This window comes from Oncorhynchus gorbuscha, linkage group LG24, assembly GCF_021184085.1.
Source record: "Oncorhynchus gorbuscha isolate QuinsamMale2020 ecotype Even-year linkage group LG24, OgorEven_v1.0, whole genome shotgun sequence".
In the NCBI taxonomy this organism is placed as follows: Eukaryota; Metazoa; Chordata; class Actinopteri; order Salmoniformes; family Salmonidae; genus Oncorhynchus; species Oncorhynchus gorbuscha.
This window is the reverse complement of record NC_060196.1, coordinates 4,656,042-4,676,914: the sequence shown is the minus strand read 5'-3', so window position 1 is coordinate 4,676,914 and position 20,873 is coordinate 4,656,042. Positions and strand designations below refer to the sequence as shown.

The following is a 20,873-nucleotide window of genomic DNA, read 5'->3' as shown; positions in this document are numbered from 1 at the left end:
GCACTCTGGTGCAGTCAGATCTCACTCTGGAAGGAGCTGTCACAGTAGGAGATGTAGAACCACCGACTCCGGATCTATTCACTGGAGACACAGGGTCGTCCGTTTTAAATTTTGTCAGCAGCTCTAGTCAATATTGGTGCAGTTACAGTAAGGCAATTCCACAGTAACAGAATGCGGAGACTCATTTCTTTCACTTCAGAAACGTACGCCAAACAAAAACCAATGATTGCTAAGTTAAACAAAGTACCACACAACTCAACGCACAAGGACGACTTTGGTAATTGTTCGCTGAAAAAGTTACAAAAATACATGTAGTTGAAGAACAGAAGTTTGGTAACAGAATGACAGCACAAAAGTCAGTTTAGCCCAGTGCAAGCTACCATACAAGAAAACAACAGATGAGGTTTACATTGGCTTTATCAGCTAGTGCAGACTACAACAGGTTCTCATATTTAAAAGAACAGTAAAGGGTTAACAGCAAATAAAAAGAGAATGGAGATGAACAGCAAACTTCCTGTTTGACGCAGATATTCGACATGAGTGCATTTTGCCAGAGGATATGTAGGCTACTGTTGCTGGCTATAGAGAGATCGTATAAAGCTACCGTGTAAAAGGGTTGTGATAAAACCCACAACATCATCCCTTAAACATTTCCTCACACACCCACACAGGCATCTGATGGCTACTGCCCACACACAGAAACAGCCGGCGTGCACCCCCTCCCGCCCATTACTATGGGAACGACACAAATTTGAAGGGAATAAAGCTTCTTAAGGATGCTGTCATCTTTCAGAAAATATTTATTGCTAATGCATTTCTGTACCTGCATTATGAGGGCATTGCAAACGGCTGATAATTGGATCACGATGGAGTGTTTTTATGGGACTTGATGGTAATTAATGTTAGGAGGATCACTCAGGACATGTCAGGCAGGCTATTGGTGTAAGATTATATAGGGAGAGAAATGTCATGTTTCTCTCTGTTCAAAGTCACTGGGCCATTTGAGGACGTTAGTGTGGGTTACTAAGATTTATAGTGTTTAACAGGTGGTAACATTTCCCTTTTAAGTTACCTTAATTGCAAAGAACCAAAGGTTACTTTAATGGCAGATGAAGGTTGAATTACAGTGTGTGTGTGTGTGTGTGTGTGTGTGTGTGTGTGTGTGTGTGTGTGTGTGTGTGTGTGTGTGTGAAAGAGAGAGATGAAGACATCTTTATGGGTCCCATGAAAGGCTTTAAAGGTACATGCTGAGGCACTTTTACAGAGGAAAACCATGAAAACAAGTATTTGTTTTAGCTCTACAAGATGTGGAACATGCAAAACAGTTAAGTTAGCATCTGTTTTCCATAGAACTACTGAGAGAATGAAAATGATTAATAGCCAACGTAACTGCACTGGGACACTTAGACCATGAATTGTCTCACAGACAAACACTTGCTAGTCATGCACACAGCATTGCACTCATTGATAACATGCAATAAAATAGATAAGTATTCCTTTGCTCTGCTCCTACACACTCCTGTGAGTAGTTATACATCTGGTTTGAGAAGAGCTGTATTGTGAGTGAGGACAGCTCAAACTTACTTGCAGGGGCAATAAAGTCTTTGTAGAGTCCATAGGTCATCAGTGGCTCAGGAAGACTCCTAGAAAGAGTCCAGAAATAAAGAGAATGCATTATAGAGCAAAAGTGAGAGAAGGAGGTGGAGAACAAAAGAGAGCACAGAAGAGCGTGAGAATTGGGGGGGGGGGGACAGAAATAGATGCAGCACTGTTTTATAGGGTCTGCACACAACAATGATTAATGTGGCCGTGTCGGGATGGAATTAGATGGCGCACCATGCCACAGTGAGAACCAAGTTCTGAAGGTCCTTTCAGTGCTGCACCAGGCCCTGTGCCAAGGCTACTTAGCCTCCCCTGAGGAACCAGAGGAGCAGAGAAGGAGAGAGGCTGACCCTCTGGCTCTGCAGCAGGCCAGAGGAAGACAGAGCTGCAGGACGATTTACAGTAAATCTACTGTCTCTACTGCAGACTTAAGACTGTAATAAGGTTTCAGTTGACTCAATGGATGAGTAATTACATCATATGATTGGATGGTTTTCTAGATTGCTTGTGTAAAAAAAAGTAACATTTTATCATATGATGTGTGCAATGTATAACTGACAGTCACAATCTCTCAGTAGCAATCTAAATGTCTTAATTATAATTTAGCGAATGCTTATAAAAAAAGTGTATTAATATGCATGGGTAATTTTCCCATCCAGATTCTCCATCCTGTCTGCCGGGGGATTCAAACTAGCGACCTTTCGGTTACTTGCCCAACACTCTAATCCCACTGGCTGACTGTCAGGTTGCATTATGAAACAGGAAAAACTCCTGGACATAAACCAGAAAGGCAGTTCGTTGCCTGGGACCAGATCTATTTCTGCAGTCATGCAAATATACAGCAATTTTTTATTGAACCTTTATTGAAACTAGGCAAGTCAGTTAAGAACAAATGATTATTTCCAATGATGGACTACCCCAGCCAAACCCGGACGACGCTGGGCCAATTGTGGGCCGCCCTATGGGACTCCCGATTACGGCCGGTGTGATACTACAGACCCGGGTTCGATCCCGGGTTGTGATGCCTCTAGCCTTAGTGATGCCTCAGTGCCTTAGACCGCTGTGCCACTCGGGAGGCCAACGAGTATAGGAGTTGGCAGGAGCTCACAAACAGATCTGGGACCAGCCTGGGAGAGTGTCAGTCCCATGACCCAACGCAAGCAACATCAAACTACTTCCTGTAAGGGTTGCGGGCGGGCAGCAAAACTTGGCCAGTCACAACAGTCCCGTGACTTCTGACCTGCTCCTGCCCTGTTAGCCTATCAGACTGATACCATTCCAGTTCCCATGCTTTTACATTGACCACTGAGCTAAAATCCTCTTTATTTATTGTTGTTCAATTGATGGAAAAATAGTCTTGGCTCACTCAGTTTATTATTTAATAGGCTATATGGCAATTGCACTGGTGAACTTGCCAATCTTTTATAATTTAATTTTGATAACTAAACCTTTTACAGCAGATGGAGTACTGAACTAATTCCAAAACAAGTGCAGAAGAAATTGTAACAGACTGGCCTGGGGTTAACGATAAGTTGCCTATAATTTTATTCAGTAAATCGCTCCATAACCAACTAAACCTTTAACATCCTTCAGTTTATGCAGCACTACAGTACGCAAATATCACTCATTAGTTTCCATTGGATACCGTAATTGCATTGGAGTCAGAATATGCAGTGAGAGTGTGTTAGCTAACAGAACTTTGGCTTAGCTTTTAGGGTACATTTAAGTTGTTACCTTGCAGATAGTGTTTTTATATTAAATCTAGGACTATCAGTTAAATTAATTGCTTTGAAAAGCAAGGAATAACAAGCAAGCAATAACTTAATCCATATAATATAGTTTACCTCATTGAACTAAAAAACAGGATTCCTTTAATATGTGGCATCCAACCTAATTTGAGTGATTGATTTGATCAGAGAAACAATGACACTAAAATCCCTATCATGCTAATATATTCCTATCACTGCTTGGATGCGGCAGTAAATTATTGTAGTTAAAATACCTGCCACAGGCCACCATTTTGTTTTTCACCTGGTCACCTAATCCATACATTCAAAGATGGATGATACATTTTGAAGCCAGGGATGCAGCTCTTCTTCCTAGAAAGTGGCCAAGACTCCCTACCAATTAAGTCTCAGGTCAACAACGGATTTCCTAGAACGCACAGCGACTGGGAATAATGAAGTCAGAGAGACTGGGTCGGTTGATGAAGTGGATTGATTATGTGTCTGAATTTAAATGCATGGATGTCTATGCGGCAATGTGAATGTCCTGTTGCATTGCAGGAGTTGAGCGCCAGGAAATTATTTTATGCTTCTACCCCCGGAGTAGAATAACTTCAAACTCAGACAATGATGAACAGTTAGAATGAAGACTCCACAGCTTGCTAATAAGACCTAATAGCCGACATGAATACATAACCTAGCGATTATGTAGCAGACTGAGTGATTGATAGATACCTCAAATACAGCTTTAGTGTGCTGGTGATTGTTTTCACATCCCAGTCCTCAGAAGTAGACAGATCCACATCGTTACTCTTTTCATCTGTAATGAAACAAAAACATTTCAAAAAGGTTTAAACTCCAAAACATAAACAATATACAAAGCACCAATACATTTTTTACTTTAGTTGAGTACACTCCAATTCCCATGATACCCTGAGCCTAAACTTGTTTTGTAAGTCAACTAGTGTATTGTAACTTCACCCTATGGTGAAGTGAATGGCTGCAAAGAAGCTAAAATATAAATAAAGTCAAATGTGTCTTATGTGGATAAAAGCAATGCAGTAGTCTTGAGGAGCAGTTCTGCCCAGTGGCGATTGCTGGCTGGCTTAAAGTACACCCTTCTCACACTACTGAGTCAAACTGGAACGAGCCAGGCTTAACTATACTGGTCTGACCTGATGAATAATCCACCTTAGTTGAGTGTGTTTGAGTCAGAGGTTGGTGCCAAGCCCAGGTCACCAGGAGGTCTCCAAGGGGTTAGACTTGGTGGGAGGTAGGTTGCTGCTCTGGGACATTTGCTTAATTTGACTAGATCCCTTCAGTACTAAAACCAGAAGGGCTGTGTTTATTTACCCACAGAACAGTGGCCTGTCCAACATCAACAGGCTGGACCAAATGTTTTCCTAGAAGGCCAACAGCTACAGATGTTGGGAGAGTGGTGTGTCTTTTAGCTACTGTAATGCGGACATCAATATGAACCAACCCACATAGTTCTCTGTAACAGAAGTATTTGGACATGACTGACTACACTTGTAGTATCCAAGTCCTTTTACCTGTATTCCCAGCAGTCAAATTCCCAGCTGTAAAATAGCCATTCTCTATGCTAAGCTTTAGGAGTTCTGTCAATACACTGTTATCAGAGATTTGTGAGCACAGTGGGAAAATGTGATCCACTTCTGCTGCTTTGGCCTCATTCTAACCCCTCCATTGAACTGGAGTTTTTCCCTACGTCTGTTCCAGTGAATTGTCAACTATGCACAGGGTGGCGAACTGTAGTTTAATTTGCATAGTATTGAGATAAACTTTTGTTATTGACCAAATATTATATATGATAGAATATAATATTCCACCATAATTTGCAAATTCATAAAAAATCCTACAATGTGATTCTGGGTTTTTTTCATAGTTGAAGTGTACCTATGACGAAAATTACAGTGCTAATTTTTTTAAGTGCGAGAACTTGCACAATTTGTGGCTGACTAAATACTTTTTGCCCCACTGTAAATCTCAACTATCTCAGAGTTACCTGCGTCCATATGGCATTTGAAAGAAAACCGATACTAATTGAACCCAGTCTACACCAGCAGACCGTGTGCTAATGGGCTGTGAAGTATGAGTCGGCAGGTTCAGGTGGGAAGTTGAGTGGGCTGTGGGACAGCTGGTGTCTACTAAAGGGCAGTCGTCGAGAGGGGGGGGGTAGAGGATAAACAAGAAAGATGAGGGGGATTAAAAAGAACATGAGGATGGCAGGGTAGAAAGAGTGAGCAAGGAAGAGCGTTTAGAGGAGAGAGGGGGAGAATGGCAAGGAAATCAAATTCAGCTCCTGCTGAGCGACTCAAGTGAAGTCCCTGTAAGGACTGCCGGGTGCAGGCAGGAAGGGGGCCTCTCAGGCACCCCCCAGCTATCTGAATGCCAATGCCGTACCAGCAGCACTTGTTGCACTCTGAGCCTTACATCGTCTTCTAAGTCACAGGAATCCATTACTCTGAATACTACTAAGTAGATCAGACCGGGTGCACAATGCCTACTGTATCAATTTAACTGTCCAGTGGTTCCAGATTAATGAAATATTACCTTTAATTACAATAAGAGTGAAATCGTTTTTCTCCCCCCTAAAATGTAATTAAGTATGTTTTAAAAAAAGCATCGTGTGTGCTGGAATGGTGTAGTCATACCCCAACAGAATGGTGTGGGCGTATACCGGTCGTTAGAAACATTCATGCGAGCAGACCGATTGGCCAGCTAATCCTACACAGGATGACATTCTGACAAAATAGCAGGCCTTTATTTGTTGGGGATACAAGCTTGAGGTGGGATTTTAAGTGTTTTTCCTCCAATTTATGCTTTCGCGTCAAATATGAATACAGGATGAGTCAACCACATTATTTGGGCATGAGTTAGAAGAATATTAACTTTCACAAGTGATTTTCACTGGACAGTTACTTAAAGGGTGATAAGTGAGCATGTCTTACCGATCATTAGGCTAAGGAGCTTCTGGACTTTGGAGCTGACCCCCACCACTCTGTACAGGCCCTGGTCATTGATACCTGTCAACAGAGTTTACATGCCCCTTAATAGCACAAACAATCATGAGGGGATGAATGGATAAACTTTGAAAATACAGTTACTCAAATCAAAAAGGTGGGCTTCTTCACTGAGTGTACAAAATATTAAGGACACCTGCTCTTTCCATGACTGACGGGGGTGAAAGCTATGATCCCTTATTGATGGCACTTGTTAAATACACTTCAATCAGTGTAGATGAAGGGGAGGAGACGGGTTAAAGAAGGATTTTAAGCCTGGAGACAATTGAGACATGGATTGTGTATGAGAGAGAGATTGTGAGAGAGATTGTGTATGAGAGAGTGAATAGGCAAGACAAAATGGTGCCTTTGAACAGGGTATGGTAGTAGGTACCAGGCACACCGGTTTGAGTTTGTCAACTGCAACACTGCTGGGTTTCACGCTTAAGTTTCCTTTTTATCAAGAATGGTCCACCAGCCAACTTGACAACTGGGGAAGCATTGGAGTCCACATCGGTCAGCATCCTTGTGGAATGCTTTCGACACCTTGTAGAGTCCCTGCCTCAACGAATTGAGGCTTTCGGATGGCAAAAGAGGGTGCAACTCAATATTAATAAGGTATTCTTAATGTTTTGTACACTCAGTGTATATGTTGCCCCACGACCTGTAAACTCAGTTGGTAGAGCATGGCGCTTGTAACGCCAGGGTAGTGGGTTCGATCCCCGGGACCACCCATACGTAGAATGTATGCACACATGACTGTAAGTCGCTTTGGATAAAAGCGTCTGCTAAATGGCATATATTATTATTATTATTATTAAACTATGAACAGTGGCCACAGCACAAGATATGACTGGATATTGGTCCAAGCCTGCCCTCATGTGTTAAAAGGGAGACATCACAACATTTCACAAAACCCTCTTTACCGATCTACCCTCTAGCCCAGAGGTGGGCTAACTTCCGAACGAGGGAGGTATGAGTCAAAAAAATATTTTAAAAAACACAAAAAATGAACTGCTAAAACTTGATAGAAAGTACGTATAAATAGATGTATATTTTCAAATAACTGCCCCCCTTTCTGACCCATAAATTGCTTGACAGTCAAATCAGTCCGAAAAAAAAAAAAAAAATGCAGCCCTCCCATGAAATTTGAAACCCTGACCCCCGACCAAGATAAAATGAATGCCCACCCCTGCTCAGGTCAGTCAGCTAACCTCGCAAAGTACACTTCTGTAGGCTTTATATTGCCTAGGCCTTCTATGGTCATCATGCATCGTCTTACCTCTCGTCTCGATGGCGTTGATGGCATTCTTCACAAATGACAATCCTAAGTCATTTAGCTGTGCATCGACTGCAGAGTCATGACAAACAGTTATTTAAATTATTCGCATGTCATTTGAATTATCACAGAGATTACATTGAAATGATTGAGATCAGGGGCTTCTAATCATTGTATACTTACTTCCACGTTCTTTTGAATAGGTTTTACCCAAGTACTGCCCAGCCTGTAAAAAAAAAAGATATGTAGCTTTTCACAGATCATTTGATATCCAAGAGGTCACTACAAACCAAAAAAAGACTTGTTGGCATTAATGTACCACTTTCATAGAATTTCAGTAGAGTTATATAGACACTACAGTGGAGCTGTCAGGATGATGTGGTTACTCACTGGTTCTTTCCCACCCATGGCGTGAATCCAGAACTTGTGGTCATCTTCCGACAGCGACTGGACCGTGAGGACCGTTCCCGGTCTAGGAACAGAACACAACGGACAATCATTTATTGTAATAGCCTTGTGATTGTTTTTGAATTTATTTTTTAAATGGCATGAGGGTTTGTTCTGTTTTTAATTATGGCTACTGTATGACAAACTAATTTCACCCTTGGGGATTGTAAAGTACAGTCAATCGCATCTAATATTCTCTCAGACTGGGCCCAGGGTTCCAACAAACTACTATTACTACTAAGTCAGTTCATGTGTCTAAGAATGATCTAGAGTCAGTCCTCAAATGTGCCAGAGGGGCTGGGCTCTTAAATAGTAAAATTACAGGAATACCTGAGCTTCATTTACCCCACTTTTTATAATAGGCTACCACATCAAGCTAACCCTAACCTGTTGCACTCCGATATCAAATACCTTACTTCTGCAGGCTGACAAGCAGGCACCGGGGTTGCAACACAAATTTCAAACCCTCTAAGCATGGGGGTTGCTGTTGCTAATAATACCCCAGACAGAATAGCAGTTTGGTTCAGCAGAGTGACATAAGAGCCATATCTATTACAACCAAGTGTAGCGGAGGAACATAGAGAATCCTCTCAGCTATGTGGACGGGCCATCTTCCATGACAAATCCTCTCCAACCCAATCCTGTGTTCGGCTAGGGAGAGCAGCTCTCAGCTCTACTGTACACAGGACCTGTTAAATGGGGAGTGTTACTGTGTATTTGGAAAGGTTGCCAACAGTCCATGAATAAGCTACAAGTGTGGCAACACAATCACATTTTCCAGGTCTAATGGCAGACCTCGCTCCCTCCCCCCAGATGGTACTGAACGACCCCCCTGGTTTATGTACTAAATGTATGAGTCAGTGGTGTCTGGTGATCGAGGGGAATCCATCTAAAAATCCCTTATTTCCTAGATGAGACGAGATACTTTAACAGGTGGTTGTGGAAAGTCTGTCTTACCACAGAGAACACATGACTGAAGTGATTGAGAAGTGTAATGGTGTAGTGCGACGCGACGACATACCGGTCTGTGATTTCTATATCGAGACAGAACCGCCTGTCCAGCATGTCTGTGGTTTTGCGGACACAAGACTTAAGGGTGACCGACTCTGTCTCGCCCTGAGGGAGAGAATCACTGTTCAGAGAGCCTGTTCTGATGGCAAGAAAGAGACAGTCATTCCTTGTAAAATGACTACAGACTGCACTTTAAATGCGGGTTTCAATAGTAATTGTCAATTTGACAAAATCATGACTTCATAGATGTATTTGAATAGGGATGGATACACACACATTGAATAATCAATCATTTGATGTGATACTTGGACCATACTCTGTATAGCTTCCAAAACCTGTCTTTGATTGTATGGTTCTCAACTCACCATCTTTCCTCCTGACCTGTGGTCAAAGGTGACCATGTGTAGGATTTTCTGTTTCTTCACAAACGTGCAGTAACGCTTCACCCAACTGGAACCAAAAGGAGGGGGCCCTGGGGACGAGAACACACATTTCATTGGAACACAATCAGTTTAAACTGCCCTTCACCCCTCCTGGACACACGAGTCGTTCCTCTATCCTTACGTTTCTCCTGGACGTAGAGGTATCCTTCGCTGCTGATGGGGCTGGTCTGTCTGTACTCCTGGGGAACCTCCCTTATCCTCTTCATCAGCTCAAACACCTCCACCCGCGTGCCCTCAAACCGACTCCGTGTCTATATTGGGGGGGGGGGTGTCTTTTTACTATCATGCCAAGCTGCAAAGCCAGCGGCAAGGTAACTTCTCTCCAACCAGATTTTTTTTAAATGAACCAACCTTGTCTATTCCCATAACCTTAATCTTATACTTAACCATAATTTAAGTGTTTTTGTCAAGTTTCACAATGTAGTACATTTTGACTACGGGGAGACACACCCAAGGAAGGAAGACAACCCTTGTGACCCTAGCTAAAATGGTCATGCAGGGGTCAATCACACAATGCAAAGCCACTGGAAAAGAAAATCTGCAGAGTTCCCTTTGGAAACTCCTGACATCCCAGAGTGGGTGAAAGTGAAAGCTTGGGGTCAAAGAAAATAAACAAAACACTAAGACTAACCCAAACACCATTAACAATAGAGTCAAAAAATAAAAAGCACCTCAAGTACCTAGGGAAAGTCCCAATGGAAGCAGACCAACTTTATACATATCCTACATTTGAATACTGGCTCGTAATATATGTATAACATGGGGTGTATCTATAGTTTTTAGAGCACTACTGTGTGTATAAGACATTTCCTCTAGGACAAATACTTACTATATAATCCTAAAATGGAATGAAATTATCAACCCCCCCGGGGCATTCTGCACAGCAGAAATGTTGAAAAACAAAAAAGGTGCTGGGGCGGACAATGGCGCCGTTTCCCTGAATGCGGATTCCATCTTAAAATAGAAATCTAATAAGACACGGGTGACGACTAATGTCTCACATTTTGTATATTGATCTGTAAGGCTTTCTTGTAGTGGTTAAAGTCATTGGCCAGCTCAAATCCCTGGTGGTAGAAGGTGAACACTGTCTGAAAGAACGCCAGCATCTGGGGAGAGAAAGAAAACATGGGAAACAATGAAGAGTGCAATGATGTTTTAATGCATTGTAACCAGAGGCTGTCCACACTAACATTCATTTCTCAGGGGTTTACATGGAATGAAGATGTCGGTTGAAAAAAAAAAAAAATCAGTTGAAGTCAGCAAGAACACTGAGCTGGTTATAAAAACATTTAATTTGACTGCTATGTAACCTATATAAAAACTCTAACTGTAGTGTCGACTACTTTATGAGCACTAAGTTAATGAGCACTAAAGGAGAACTGCTGACCAGGCTAGACAAGTATTAAAGGTGCATTCGCCAGCAGTTCGTTCACTCACTGGCGCCAAATGTCATATGCAAAACTCGTTATACTGGCTGGGTTTCTGCCTCATGCTTGAAAGCAGACAAATTGAGACGCCGCCACCCCCCACACAATTCGATAGATCACTCAGATGTACAAATACATTAACATGAAATAAAAGTGTGATTATTTCCTTTCAGGAACATTGGGAATACAACAGACTGTACAAAACATGACAGAGTGACCAGGTGAAAGCTACGATCCCTTATTGATGTCACATGGTAGATCCACTTTAAAATCAGTGCAGATGAAGGAGCGGAGAGGGATTAAAGGAGGAGTTACGGCTCGAGACATGGTTTGCATGTGTGCAATTCAGAGGGTGAAGGGCAAGACAAAAGATTTAAGTGCCTTTGAACGGGGTATGGCTGTAGTTTGTGTCGAACAGCTTGTGTGTATCAACAATGGTCCACCACCCAAAGGACATCCAGCCAACTTGACAACTGTGGCCTGTGCAAACAATATTAGAAAGGGGTTAATGTTTTGTCCACCCGGTGTAGAGTGTGTGATTATGTATTTTCTAACACTCACTGGCTCCACACAGTCAAACTTCTTCCTCTCCTGAATCTCCTGCAGTTTACACACGTAGTCCAGAGACTCCTCCTGGAAGTGCTGTCTAATGGTCTCCACCTGGCTGTCTGCCTGCACAACAGAGGAGACAGAGTGAACGTCAACGTTATTCTACAGTACAGTCAGGTCTCTACACAGACAGGTGGAGATCACAGCCTAGCTTCAGCAGAGTCCCAGACACACAGACAAAGGATGAGCTATGAGAAAGTAACTATTTTTTGATAACTTTGGTAAAGAGTTTGAAGGGCTTAGACACTGATGACATGTGGTGTATGACAACCCCGCCCCTACAAAAAAGTGACCAATCAACTGGCATGTTTATAGTTTGGTTGATTAATAATCTAATTGATTAGGCTACATGGTTTGCTTGACTGGATCTTCACAACATTCCAGTATTCAATGTAATTTACCACTTTACTGTAGCGTGTTCAATATGTTAAATCCAGTGCATCAGTTTCCATTAGTGCCATAGGTCGGGCATGTGCCTCGGGCCCGTCACATGACGTGTACAGTATGACATCAGATTAGTTGAGTCCAGACGGTGCCCCACGGCTATGAGGCTGTGAACACCACTACTGTATATCACAAGAGTATAACAGTGTACATTTGCTGTCCCCTCAAAATAACACAGCCATTAATGTCTAAACCACTGGCAACAAAAGTGAGTACACCCCTAAGTGAAAATGTCCAAATTGGGCCCAAACTGTCAATATTTTGTGTGGCCACCATCATTTTCCAGCACTGCCTTAACCCTCTTGGGAATAGAGTTCAGAGCTTCACAGGTTTCCACTGGAGTCCTCTTCCACTCCTCCATGACGACATCATGGAGCTGGTGGATGTTAGAGACCTTGCACTCCTCCACCTTCCATTTGAGGATGCCCCACAGATGCTCAATAGGGTTTAGGTCTGGAGACATGCTTGGCCAGTCCATCAACTTTACCCTCAGCTTCTTTAGCAAGGCAGTGGTCGTCTTGGATGTGTGTTTGGGGTCATTATCATGTTGGAATACTGCCCTGCGGCCCAGTCTCCGAAGGGAGGGGGGGATCATGCTCTGCTTCAGTATGTCACAGTACATGTTGGTATTCATGGTTCCCTCAATGAACTGTAGCTCCCCAGTGCCGGCAGCACTCATTCAGCCCCAGACCATGACACTTCCACCACCATGCTTGACTGTAGGCAAGACACACTTGTCTTTGTTCTCCTCACCTGGTTGATGCCACACACGCTTGACACCATCTGTACCAAATAAGTTCCTTGGTCTCATCAGAACACAGGACATGGTTCCAGTAATCCATGTCCTTAGTCTGCTTGTCTTCAGTAAACTGTTTGCGGGCCCTCTTGTGCATCATCTTTAGAAGAGGCTTCCTTCTGGGACGACAGCCATGCAGACCAATTTGATGCAGTGTACAGCGTATGGTCTGAGCACAGACAGGCTGACCCCCCCCCCACCCCTTCAACCTCTGCAGCAATGCTGGCAGCACTCATACTTCTATTTCCCAAAGACAACCTCTGGATATGATGCTGAGCACGTGCACTCAACCTCTTTGGTCGACCATGGCGAGGCCTGTTCTGAGTAGAACCTGTCCAGTTAAACCGCTGTATGGTCTTTGCCACCGTGTTGCAGCTCAGTTCCAGGGTCTTGGCATCCTTATAGCCCAGGCCATCTTTATGTAGAGCAACAATTCTTAGACATTCATGGCTGTGTGTTGAGTTACTTTGAGGGGACAGCAAATTTACACTGTTATACAAGCTGTACACTCACTACTTTACATTGTAGCAAAGTGTCATTTCTTCAGTGTTGTCACATGAAAAGATATACTAAAATATTTACAAAAATGTGAGGGTGTACTCACTTGTGATATACTGTATATTCTGTGCCCCGATTACAATTTGTTACAAACACAGAACCCTGGGGTCTATTGAGGGTATCACAACACAGAAATGTAATGCATAGAACAGATATAATTGGCTCTCAAGTATAATTTGGAATTGTGTCAGCTCTATTCTTTACATTTCCACCTGAAATGTTCAGAAAGTTTAATCTCACTGAATACACCACGAGTCAGTGAGGGAAGAACAGTTCCCACAAGGGCAATCTATAGGATAAAAAAATAATTTGTTAAGTGAAGGGGAATTTAGGTTACATTACATACACAATCTAGTACCAGACTGCATGTCTCCAAGTTTAGTATATCCTTACAAAGGATAGCTCCACAAGTCTTCACAATGAAATACATATAAACTTTGTTGATAACCAAAAGGGTTTGTTTTTCCCATTACCAACCCCAATATAATCCACACTGGGTCTGTAAAGCTTGATACTGTATCTGCAATCTCAGGATGTCTTGAGGCGCTCCAAAGGCTACTGCCTCAGAGGTACGACCTTGGTGGCTGGTACAGAAACACTGAACATGACTTCCCTTTCAGAGCAGGAAAGAGAAACTCACTCCGTACTCTAACCCTAGGCCTGTGGACACTCAGACCGCTCCACACACTTCAGTGCTACAGAGATGAGCCAAGAAGTCTGTGTGCATCCCAAATGTCACCCTATCCCCTACAGTGTATAGGGCTCTGGTCAAAAGTAGTGCGCTATACAGGGAATAGGGTGCCATTTGGGAGGCATCCTACGGGTCAGGATTCAGAAACGTCTCCCTAAGCAAATATCCTTTCCAGCCATTTTGGGGTTGGGAAGATGATGGGGCCTGTCTTTTCGGCCTGTTTTCCATAAATATATACGCACGAGAGAGAGAGTAAAATTATTAAACAAAGTACCTCCTGTAGCTGCAGTTCCTTCTTCTTTGCTGACATGTTCAAAAGCTTTTCCAAGGAGCTATAGTACTTCTCAGTTTCCTTCTCATACCTCTTCCTTTCTGCCTTAAAAGGGCATAGCATAGAGGAACAGATTGAGAAAGAGCATGTGAGAGAGATGAGAAGTGAGCAGGACAAAACGGCATCTTAATATTGCATTAGTTTCACTGACCAAAGGAATGTTCGGAACATGATATCAAGAGGTACACATTACAATTGAAAAGGGAGTTGGAACTGTCTGTCTCTAGACAGGCATTTTGATAAAAATACACTTCACATTATCGTGCCGACCCAAAATGTACTTATCTGGCTCTGATATTTTCCTTTCACATTCCTCTTTCCAGCATGGTTTCTGCAACTATGGGGATGCACAACCAGGCCAGGGCAGTACAGCTTGGTTTCTGCAACTATGGTGGATGCACAACCAGGCCAGGGCAGTACAGCTTGGTTTCTGCAACTATGGTGGATGCACAACCAGGCCAGGGCAGTACAGCTTGGTTTCTGCAACTATGGTGGATGCACAACCAGGCCAGGGCAGTACAGCTTGGTTTCTGCAACTATGGTGGATGCACAACCAGGCCAGGGCAGTACAGCTTGGTTTCTGCAACTATGGGGATGCACAACCAGGCCAGGGCAGTACAGCTTGGTTTCTGCAACTATGGGGGATGCACAACCAGGCCAGGGCAGTACAGCTTGGTTTCTGCAACTATGGTGGATACACAACCAGGCCAGGGCAGTACAGCTTGGTTTGGCTCAGTGTTGTGAAAAGGGTATTACTTTATAGCACACAGGATTGTGCTTGTATGAGCTCATTAACAAGTAGACTGAATTAAGCAGTGTCATGGCATATGATAAAGTACCTTGGCTGAGCCCAGTTGCTCTTTTCTGAACTTCTCCAGTGGTTTCATTAGCGTTTCTGTAATATTCTTCATCTGAGATAGATAAGAGATAAGACATGAACATATTAGGACATATGCCACAAAAGCGTTTCATTTATTCACAGGTACAGCGTTAGGCTGGACATACACTCCACTAGGCATTCTCTGTAGAGGCTCCACAAGCTCAGCATGGAGATTTCAGTGCATGTCAAAATGTCCAACTTTACGGAAGCATCAGCGACGTATTGTCAAGAGGACCACTTGAGTGTAAACCCAGCCTAAAAGAGGCGGCAGGTAGCCTAGCGAAAAAGGACAGATATAAGCACCCTCCGATTTGACCTTTGACATAACGTTCCAATGGAAAGCTAAAAGGGCACAATACTTGCAGTGGGTTAATGACAACAAAGTCAGTGAAAATTGCCTGTTGTGGATGCTTGTAAAAAGTTATACAACACATTCAAGTACACTAGTCCCACAGTTACATGACAGCAACAGCGCTGTCCTATTGATATCTCCCCCTCTCGCCAAATCCCTGCTATCCCTCCCTGCTAAAGGTCCTGTTGCTGGGGGTCCTTCTGTAGCTCAAGCAGGTCCTGGGTCGATGCGTAGAATGTATGCACACATGGGTCTTTGGATGTCCTAAATGGCATATATTATTATTATTATAATTATTGTAAAAGGACCCATGAGCACCAACATATGAAGAGCACAGGAGCATGTGAAATTTTCTGTCAAATCAAAGCTAGTTCCATATTTTTTTGTTTTTGAAATTAAGGCATATATACTTTTGTCAACCATATTCCATCCTAAAAATGTTGATTAAGCAAAGGTTTTGATTTCTGGTTCTCTTAACTGATTAGAAATACATCAAAATAGTATAATGTTGAATTAAAGTAAAGACCCCTGCCAACTAATATCAACACTTATATTGGAGAAAGAACTCCGCCTTCTGTAAGTTTAAGAAACTTTGCCTTGTGACCGAATTCCATTACCAAAATCTCACATATCTTTAAGATATTTTCAAATTTCTCTCCATCAGGGAGGATAATGAAAGTTCAGAAGTCATAAGGTAGACCTATCAATTGTTTATGAAATTATTAAAACTTGAAATTGCATTACCAAATCAGTAACAGAGTTTCTGCAATTGAATTGCCTCAAATGGGAAATCAGTCACAAATCAGAGTTGGGTTCACAAGTTGACAGCACAGTAGAGTACAATACACACACAGAGAACACTAGAGTTGAACACACTAATGTACACTACACTCACTGAACTATACAGAGGGTATTTTTATTTTTTTAACACTAGAAAAACATTCCTAATATTGAGTTGCTCCCTTTAATCAAGTTGGCTGGATGTCGTTTGGGTGGTGGACCACTCTTGATACACACAGGAAACTGTTGAGTGTCAAACCAGCAGCGTTGCCATTCCACTAATTGGTCTTTTGACCAATCACAGATATTGCATCAGAGATAGTCTGATTGGTCAAAAAGACCAATTAGTGAAGAATATTTGAGAATTGGGATGCCTCTAAATGCAGCCATAGAAGTCTATGATCAGTTCAGATTTGGTCTCGTTTGGGGGCAGAGCTCATTAAAATAATAGCCAGCATGTAGAATAATACCCAAATATGTGAAGGAGGATAATGCACATTACTACCTTTGTGTACCTAGTTAGGATACATCATGAAGAGAATGACATTCATATCCATAATTATGCATTTCTGGGTAGTACAGATCAATGTGTCATGTCATAGCTGGCAATTATTTTAGCAAATATCATTGAATCTTAATTCAGAGCAGCTATTTAAGAGTTTTGGGAAAACGTGGACCCAAACTTTGCATCTGCACAGTTTTTCCAGTAAATGTAAATTGTTAAAAGTAGTTCTTGTGAATAGAGTTGCATGGTTTGTTAACCTTTGAAATCAAGTTTGGCATACATTTTAAGTTTAAAAAAAAAACAGTCTCAGCGCAATTCCGTTACCGTGGAATTGCCCTGGGTTGATTCCAGGACATGTCTGAGCAAGCCTGCCTGCCCACCCCACAGTCCTCCGCTGTGGGCTGCGATGTCATCCCATACTGCTATGCGATGGCGGGGCTGAACCAGGCCCTGGTAGAGACTGTTACATGGCAACGATAGACCCTATCTATAGCGCAAACACAGTACATAACATGCATTGTAAACATTGAGAACATATAACCTATTGATTACAAGGGGTCAGGGAAGTAAAACAACAGTATTGAATGTTTTTTCAGAATGCAATACTGTATCTGTAGCTAGCTACCATATTTTAAGGGTTGCACACATGGCACCGAAGCTGGATCTCCCATTCGTCTACTGATTGTTCAGTGTGCTGTTGCGCGGTTTGCACTAGGTCCGCAAGTACTCACGGCAGGCAAACACTATTGGTGTGTACGAGCTCTTAGAACTCCCAGAACAAGCCTTAGGCTGCATTACAGGAGAATGTAAATGAGGGGAACACCCCCTATCACATCGATGGAACAGTAGTGGAGAGGGTAGCTAGTTTTAAGTTCTCTGCATACATCACAGACAAACTGAATTGGTCCACTCACACTGACACTGAAGAAGGCGCAGCAGCGCCTATTCAACCTCAGGAGGCTGAAGAAATTCGGCTTGTCACCAAAGCACTCACAAACTTCTACAGATGCACAATCAGCATCCTGGCGGCAACTGCTCACCGCCTTGAGGACTGCGTGTCAACTGCTCCGCCCTCAGGAGGCTCTGAAGAAGGACTTCAGCAGGGCAAACTACCGAGAGACTGAAAAACAGCCCTCCAGGACACCTAACACCAACATTTTAATAATGGGAATTGATGGGAAATGTAAATATATCACAAAATCATCTGTTGTATGAGTCACCAAGAGACAATATATAGTTAAAAATGTTGACTAAGCAACACCTACAGTAAATAAAGGTATGGAGGAATAGGGATAGAGCCAGGAGCCTTGAGGGATATTATTCTGTGAAACGGAAACGCCCGTCTGCTGACACACGAACACATTGACTCAACGAGAGAGGCTGGGTTGGTTGCAAACTCCAGGGTTACCCTAGGTTGCATCCCAAATGGCACTCTATTCCCTATGTAGTGCACTACTGTTGACCAGATAAGGAATAGGGTGCCATTTATGAAACAGTTTTCTACCCATGCAGAAAAGGCTGGGTCAAACAGGCAACATGTACAACATTCAGTTCAGCTGTAACTTCCACTATACAGTATAGCAGATGTAACTGAACTTTAACATGTGTCCATGTAGTGTACTAGTATAGCACTACACAGTGAGAGTTGAATGACTCCATTGACTCTGGTATGTCATGTCTGAGGTTGTGTTTAATGGTTCTGTCCCACCACCTCCAGAGGAGAGGTGGGGATAGCGCAGACCGTGACCCTTGGACAGGTGCAGTGAAGGTGGCTCTGCCTCCTCTCCTCTGGGTCATGTGCATGACACCAATCAGAAGAAAACAGACAGCAGGGACTACCCAGACTTGTCTAATAAGAAACTGTTTTCTATTCCAATAAGGTTTTGCTACGGTGAGCCCTAATGAACATGACCCTGGTGGTACAACAGAGGCGTCGCTCAACCTTCCACCCACTGAGGAACTGTAATTTACACACACGCAGAGCAGACTTGAGGTATTTCCCCTTGCTTTTAACGCAGGTCTCAACTGGTTACTGCTTACCATCAGCTCTCTTTGGTCTTCCAGGTTCTTAAGGAAGTTGGAGAACTCCTGCAAGGATTCATCTGCAAGACAAACACACACTTTAATAATGGAACACGAGTCACTTTAATAATGTTTACATACAGCTTCAAGCATCTCATGTATTCTATTCTACTGTATTTTAGTCAATGCCACTCAGACATTGTTCACCCTAATATTTATTTCTTAATTCCATTATTTTAGATGGATGTATTGTTTTTAGATACTACTGCACTGTTGGAGCTAGGAACACAAGCATTTCGCTACACCTGACATAACATCTGCTAAATGTGTGACCAACATTTGACACACACACAAACAGGAGGCGAGACAAGAGAAACATAAGACCACACAAATAGAAAGCCACAAGTAATGGTGTTTCCATCTCTCTAAAGAAGCCAAGGGTTCGGGAAAATTACACATGCAAGCCCTTCATTTGGTGGTACACACAGAATCAAAAACATCAAGGTTTAGTCTCGTTACGCTGGCAGAACCACCCAGCTGTAGGTCAGAACCGCAACACACTCACCAATACACCTCTCATCGTCAGTCTTCGCATCGCCGATGTACTCAAACTGGAATTCTCCCAGGGACTGGGCAAACTTGCGCTGGGCCAACACAAGCTCTGAAAACAAAAATTAAATCAATCCATAGGGTTATTTTTGAAATGTGATTTGGGATGTGACCTTCCCTTGACAACCATATTTCGACATCAAATACACTGCGGTCACATGTGCTTCCTATTTACAGGCTTGCATCAACTTTATTTATTTTTTAATTAGTGGATATACTAGCGTGATAGATATTAATCACACTAGAGTTGGCCCAAAGCACAAATACTGAAGACTGAAAAACAGAACAGTCATTTATTCAAGGCTGGCTGACATGCTGGCTGACAGTAAGGCGCCTACTGTAACCCAGTGGTTAACCCACTCTTCATACATCCTGTTGCCTCTGCTGTCAGGCTGTAGCATCCTGTCCCTGTACAGGTTATAAAGAGACCATGCCTACTGGTCCATTGATGGTGACAGGTGTATACATTTGAGCAATACATTAAACATATGTCCCTATAGAAAATCAGCCTATATAGGCCTGGTTTAACTATGGTGGGTATAATGGTGGGTATAAAGGGTTTATAATGAGCCAACTGATTTACAAACATACATATTAGCCTACATAGGGTAACCTTTGCGCTTGACCTGCTTGTTGTGTAAGAAAACCGTAAGAATATTATTTTTAGGATCATTGTTTAAGCTATGCGCTAGCCTTACCATGTTGTGAGGAGGTGATGGACTAAACAACTGAACCACATTCGGATGTAACCTAGCCTGGAACCCACACGCTGCACCATAATGAACTTTGGAGCATTTGTTTTCCAGTCATGTTGAGCCCGCTCTGTTGTTTTCTAAACAGTGTAGACAGATATTCCCAGCGGTGTGGATCTCAGACTGATGACAGTCCCATAAGGACAGCATGGGAGAATGTAGCAGGGTATTTTTAAAGACTGGAGCTATGACTGGTATCCAGAGGAGCAGAATCATTAGCTTTGGCAGCTGGCTGGGGCTCTATGGGGAGGATCAGCTGGGATTTTTGAATACAGGGGCTCTCAGATTATCACTGACTGGGCTTGTTGACAATGGAGGTAGGAAGCCTGTGTTTTTATTCTAACAGTTATTTTACCAGCAGGTTAGCATTTGTCATGACCAGGAAGCCAGCCGCAACTGACGACCGAAGTCAGCTTGCAAGCGCCCTGTTGGCTACAAGGAGTTGCTAGAGCGAACCCCAGGCCGTAGTGGTGCCTCAGCACAGCGTTGCGGTGCCTTCAACTGTTGCGGGACTCGAGAGCCCTTTAAATACATTTTTACAATTGCACATTTTGACTTTGCAGCTGGCCTAAGTGGAAATGGCTCAGT

The 20,873-nt window shown here is 42.9% G+C and overlaps 1 protein-coding gene across 2 annotated transcripts in view; it reads right to left on the bottom strand.

Moving 5' to 3' along the window:
• LOC124012310 (rho GTPase-activating protein 10-like) overlaps positions 1–20,873 on the bottom strand; it is a 65,659-nt gene that overhangs the window by 19,334 nt on the left and 25,452 nt on the right. For both annotated transcript variants that reach the window (XR_006834700.1, XM_046325790.1), the window contains exons 2-16: positions 19,490–19,585; positions 18,943–19,004; positions 15,225–15,296; positions 14,329–14,430; positions 11,518–11,628; positions 10,531–10,635; positions 9,651–9,780; positions 9,452–9,558; positions 9,097–9,191; positions 8,019–8,100; positions 7,812–7,854; positions 7,632–7,700; positions 6,299–6,373; positions 4,062–4,146; positions 1,585–1,643 (exon numbers count right to left, since the gene is read on the bottom strand). Coding sequence is in view for 1 of the 2 variants with exons in the window: in XM_046325790.1 (XP_046181746.1) it covers positions 1,585–1,643; positions 4,062–4,146; positions 6,299–6,373; positions 7,632–7,700; positions 7,812–7,854; positions 8,019–8,100; positions 9,097–9,191; positions 9,452–9,558; positions 9,651–9,780; positions 10,531–10,635; positions 11,518–11,628; positions 14,329–14,430; positions 15,225–15,296; positions 18,943–19,004; positions 19,490–19,585 (1,293 nt within the window). In the remaining variant the exon portion in view is untranslated. The remainder of the gene's footprint in view (positions 1–1,584; positions 1,644–4,061; positions 4,147–6,298; positions 6,374–7,631; positions 7,701–7,811; positions 7,855–8,018; positions 8,101–9,096; positions 9,192–9,451; positions 9,559–9,650; positions 9,781–10,530; positions 10,636–11,517; positions 11,629–14,328; positions 14,431–15,224; positions 15,297–18,942; positions 19,005–19,489; positions 19,586–20,873) is intronic.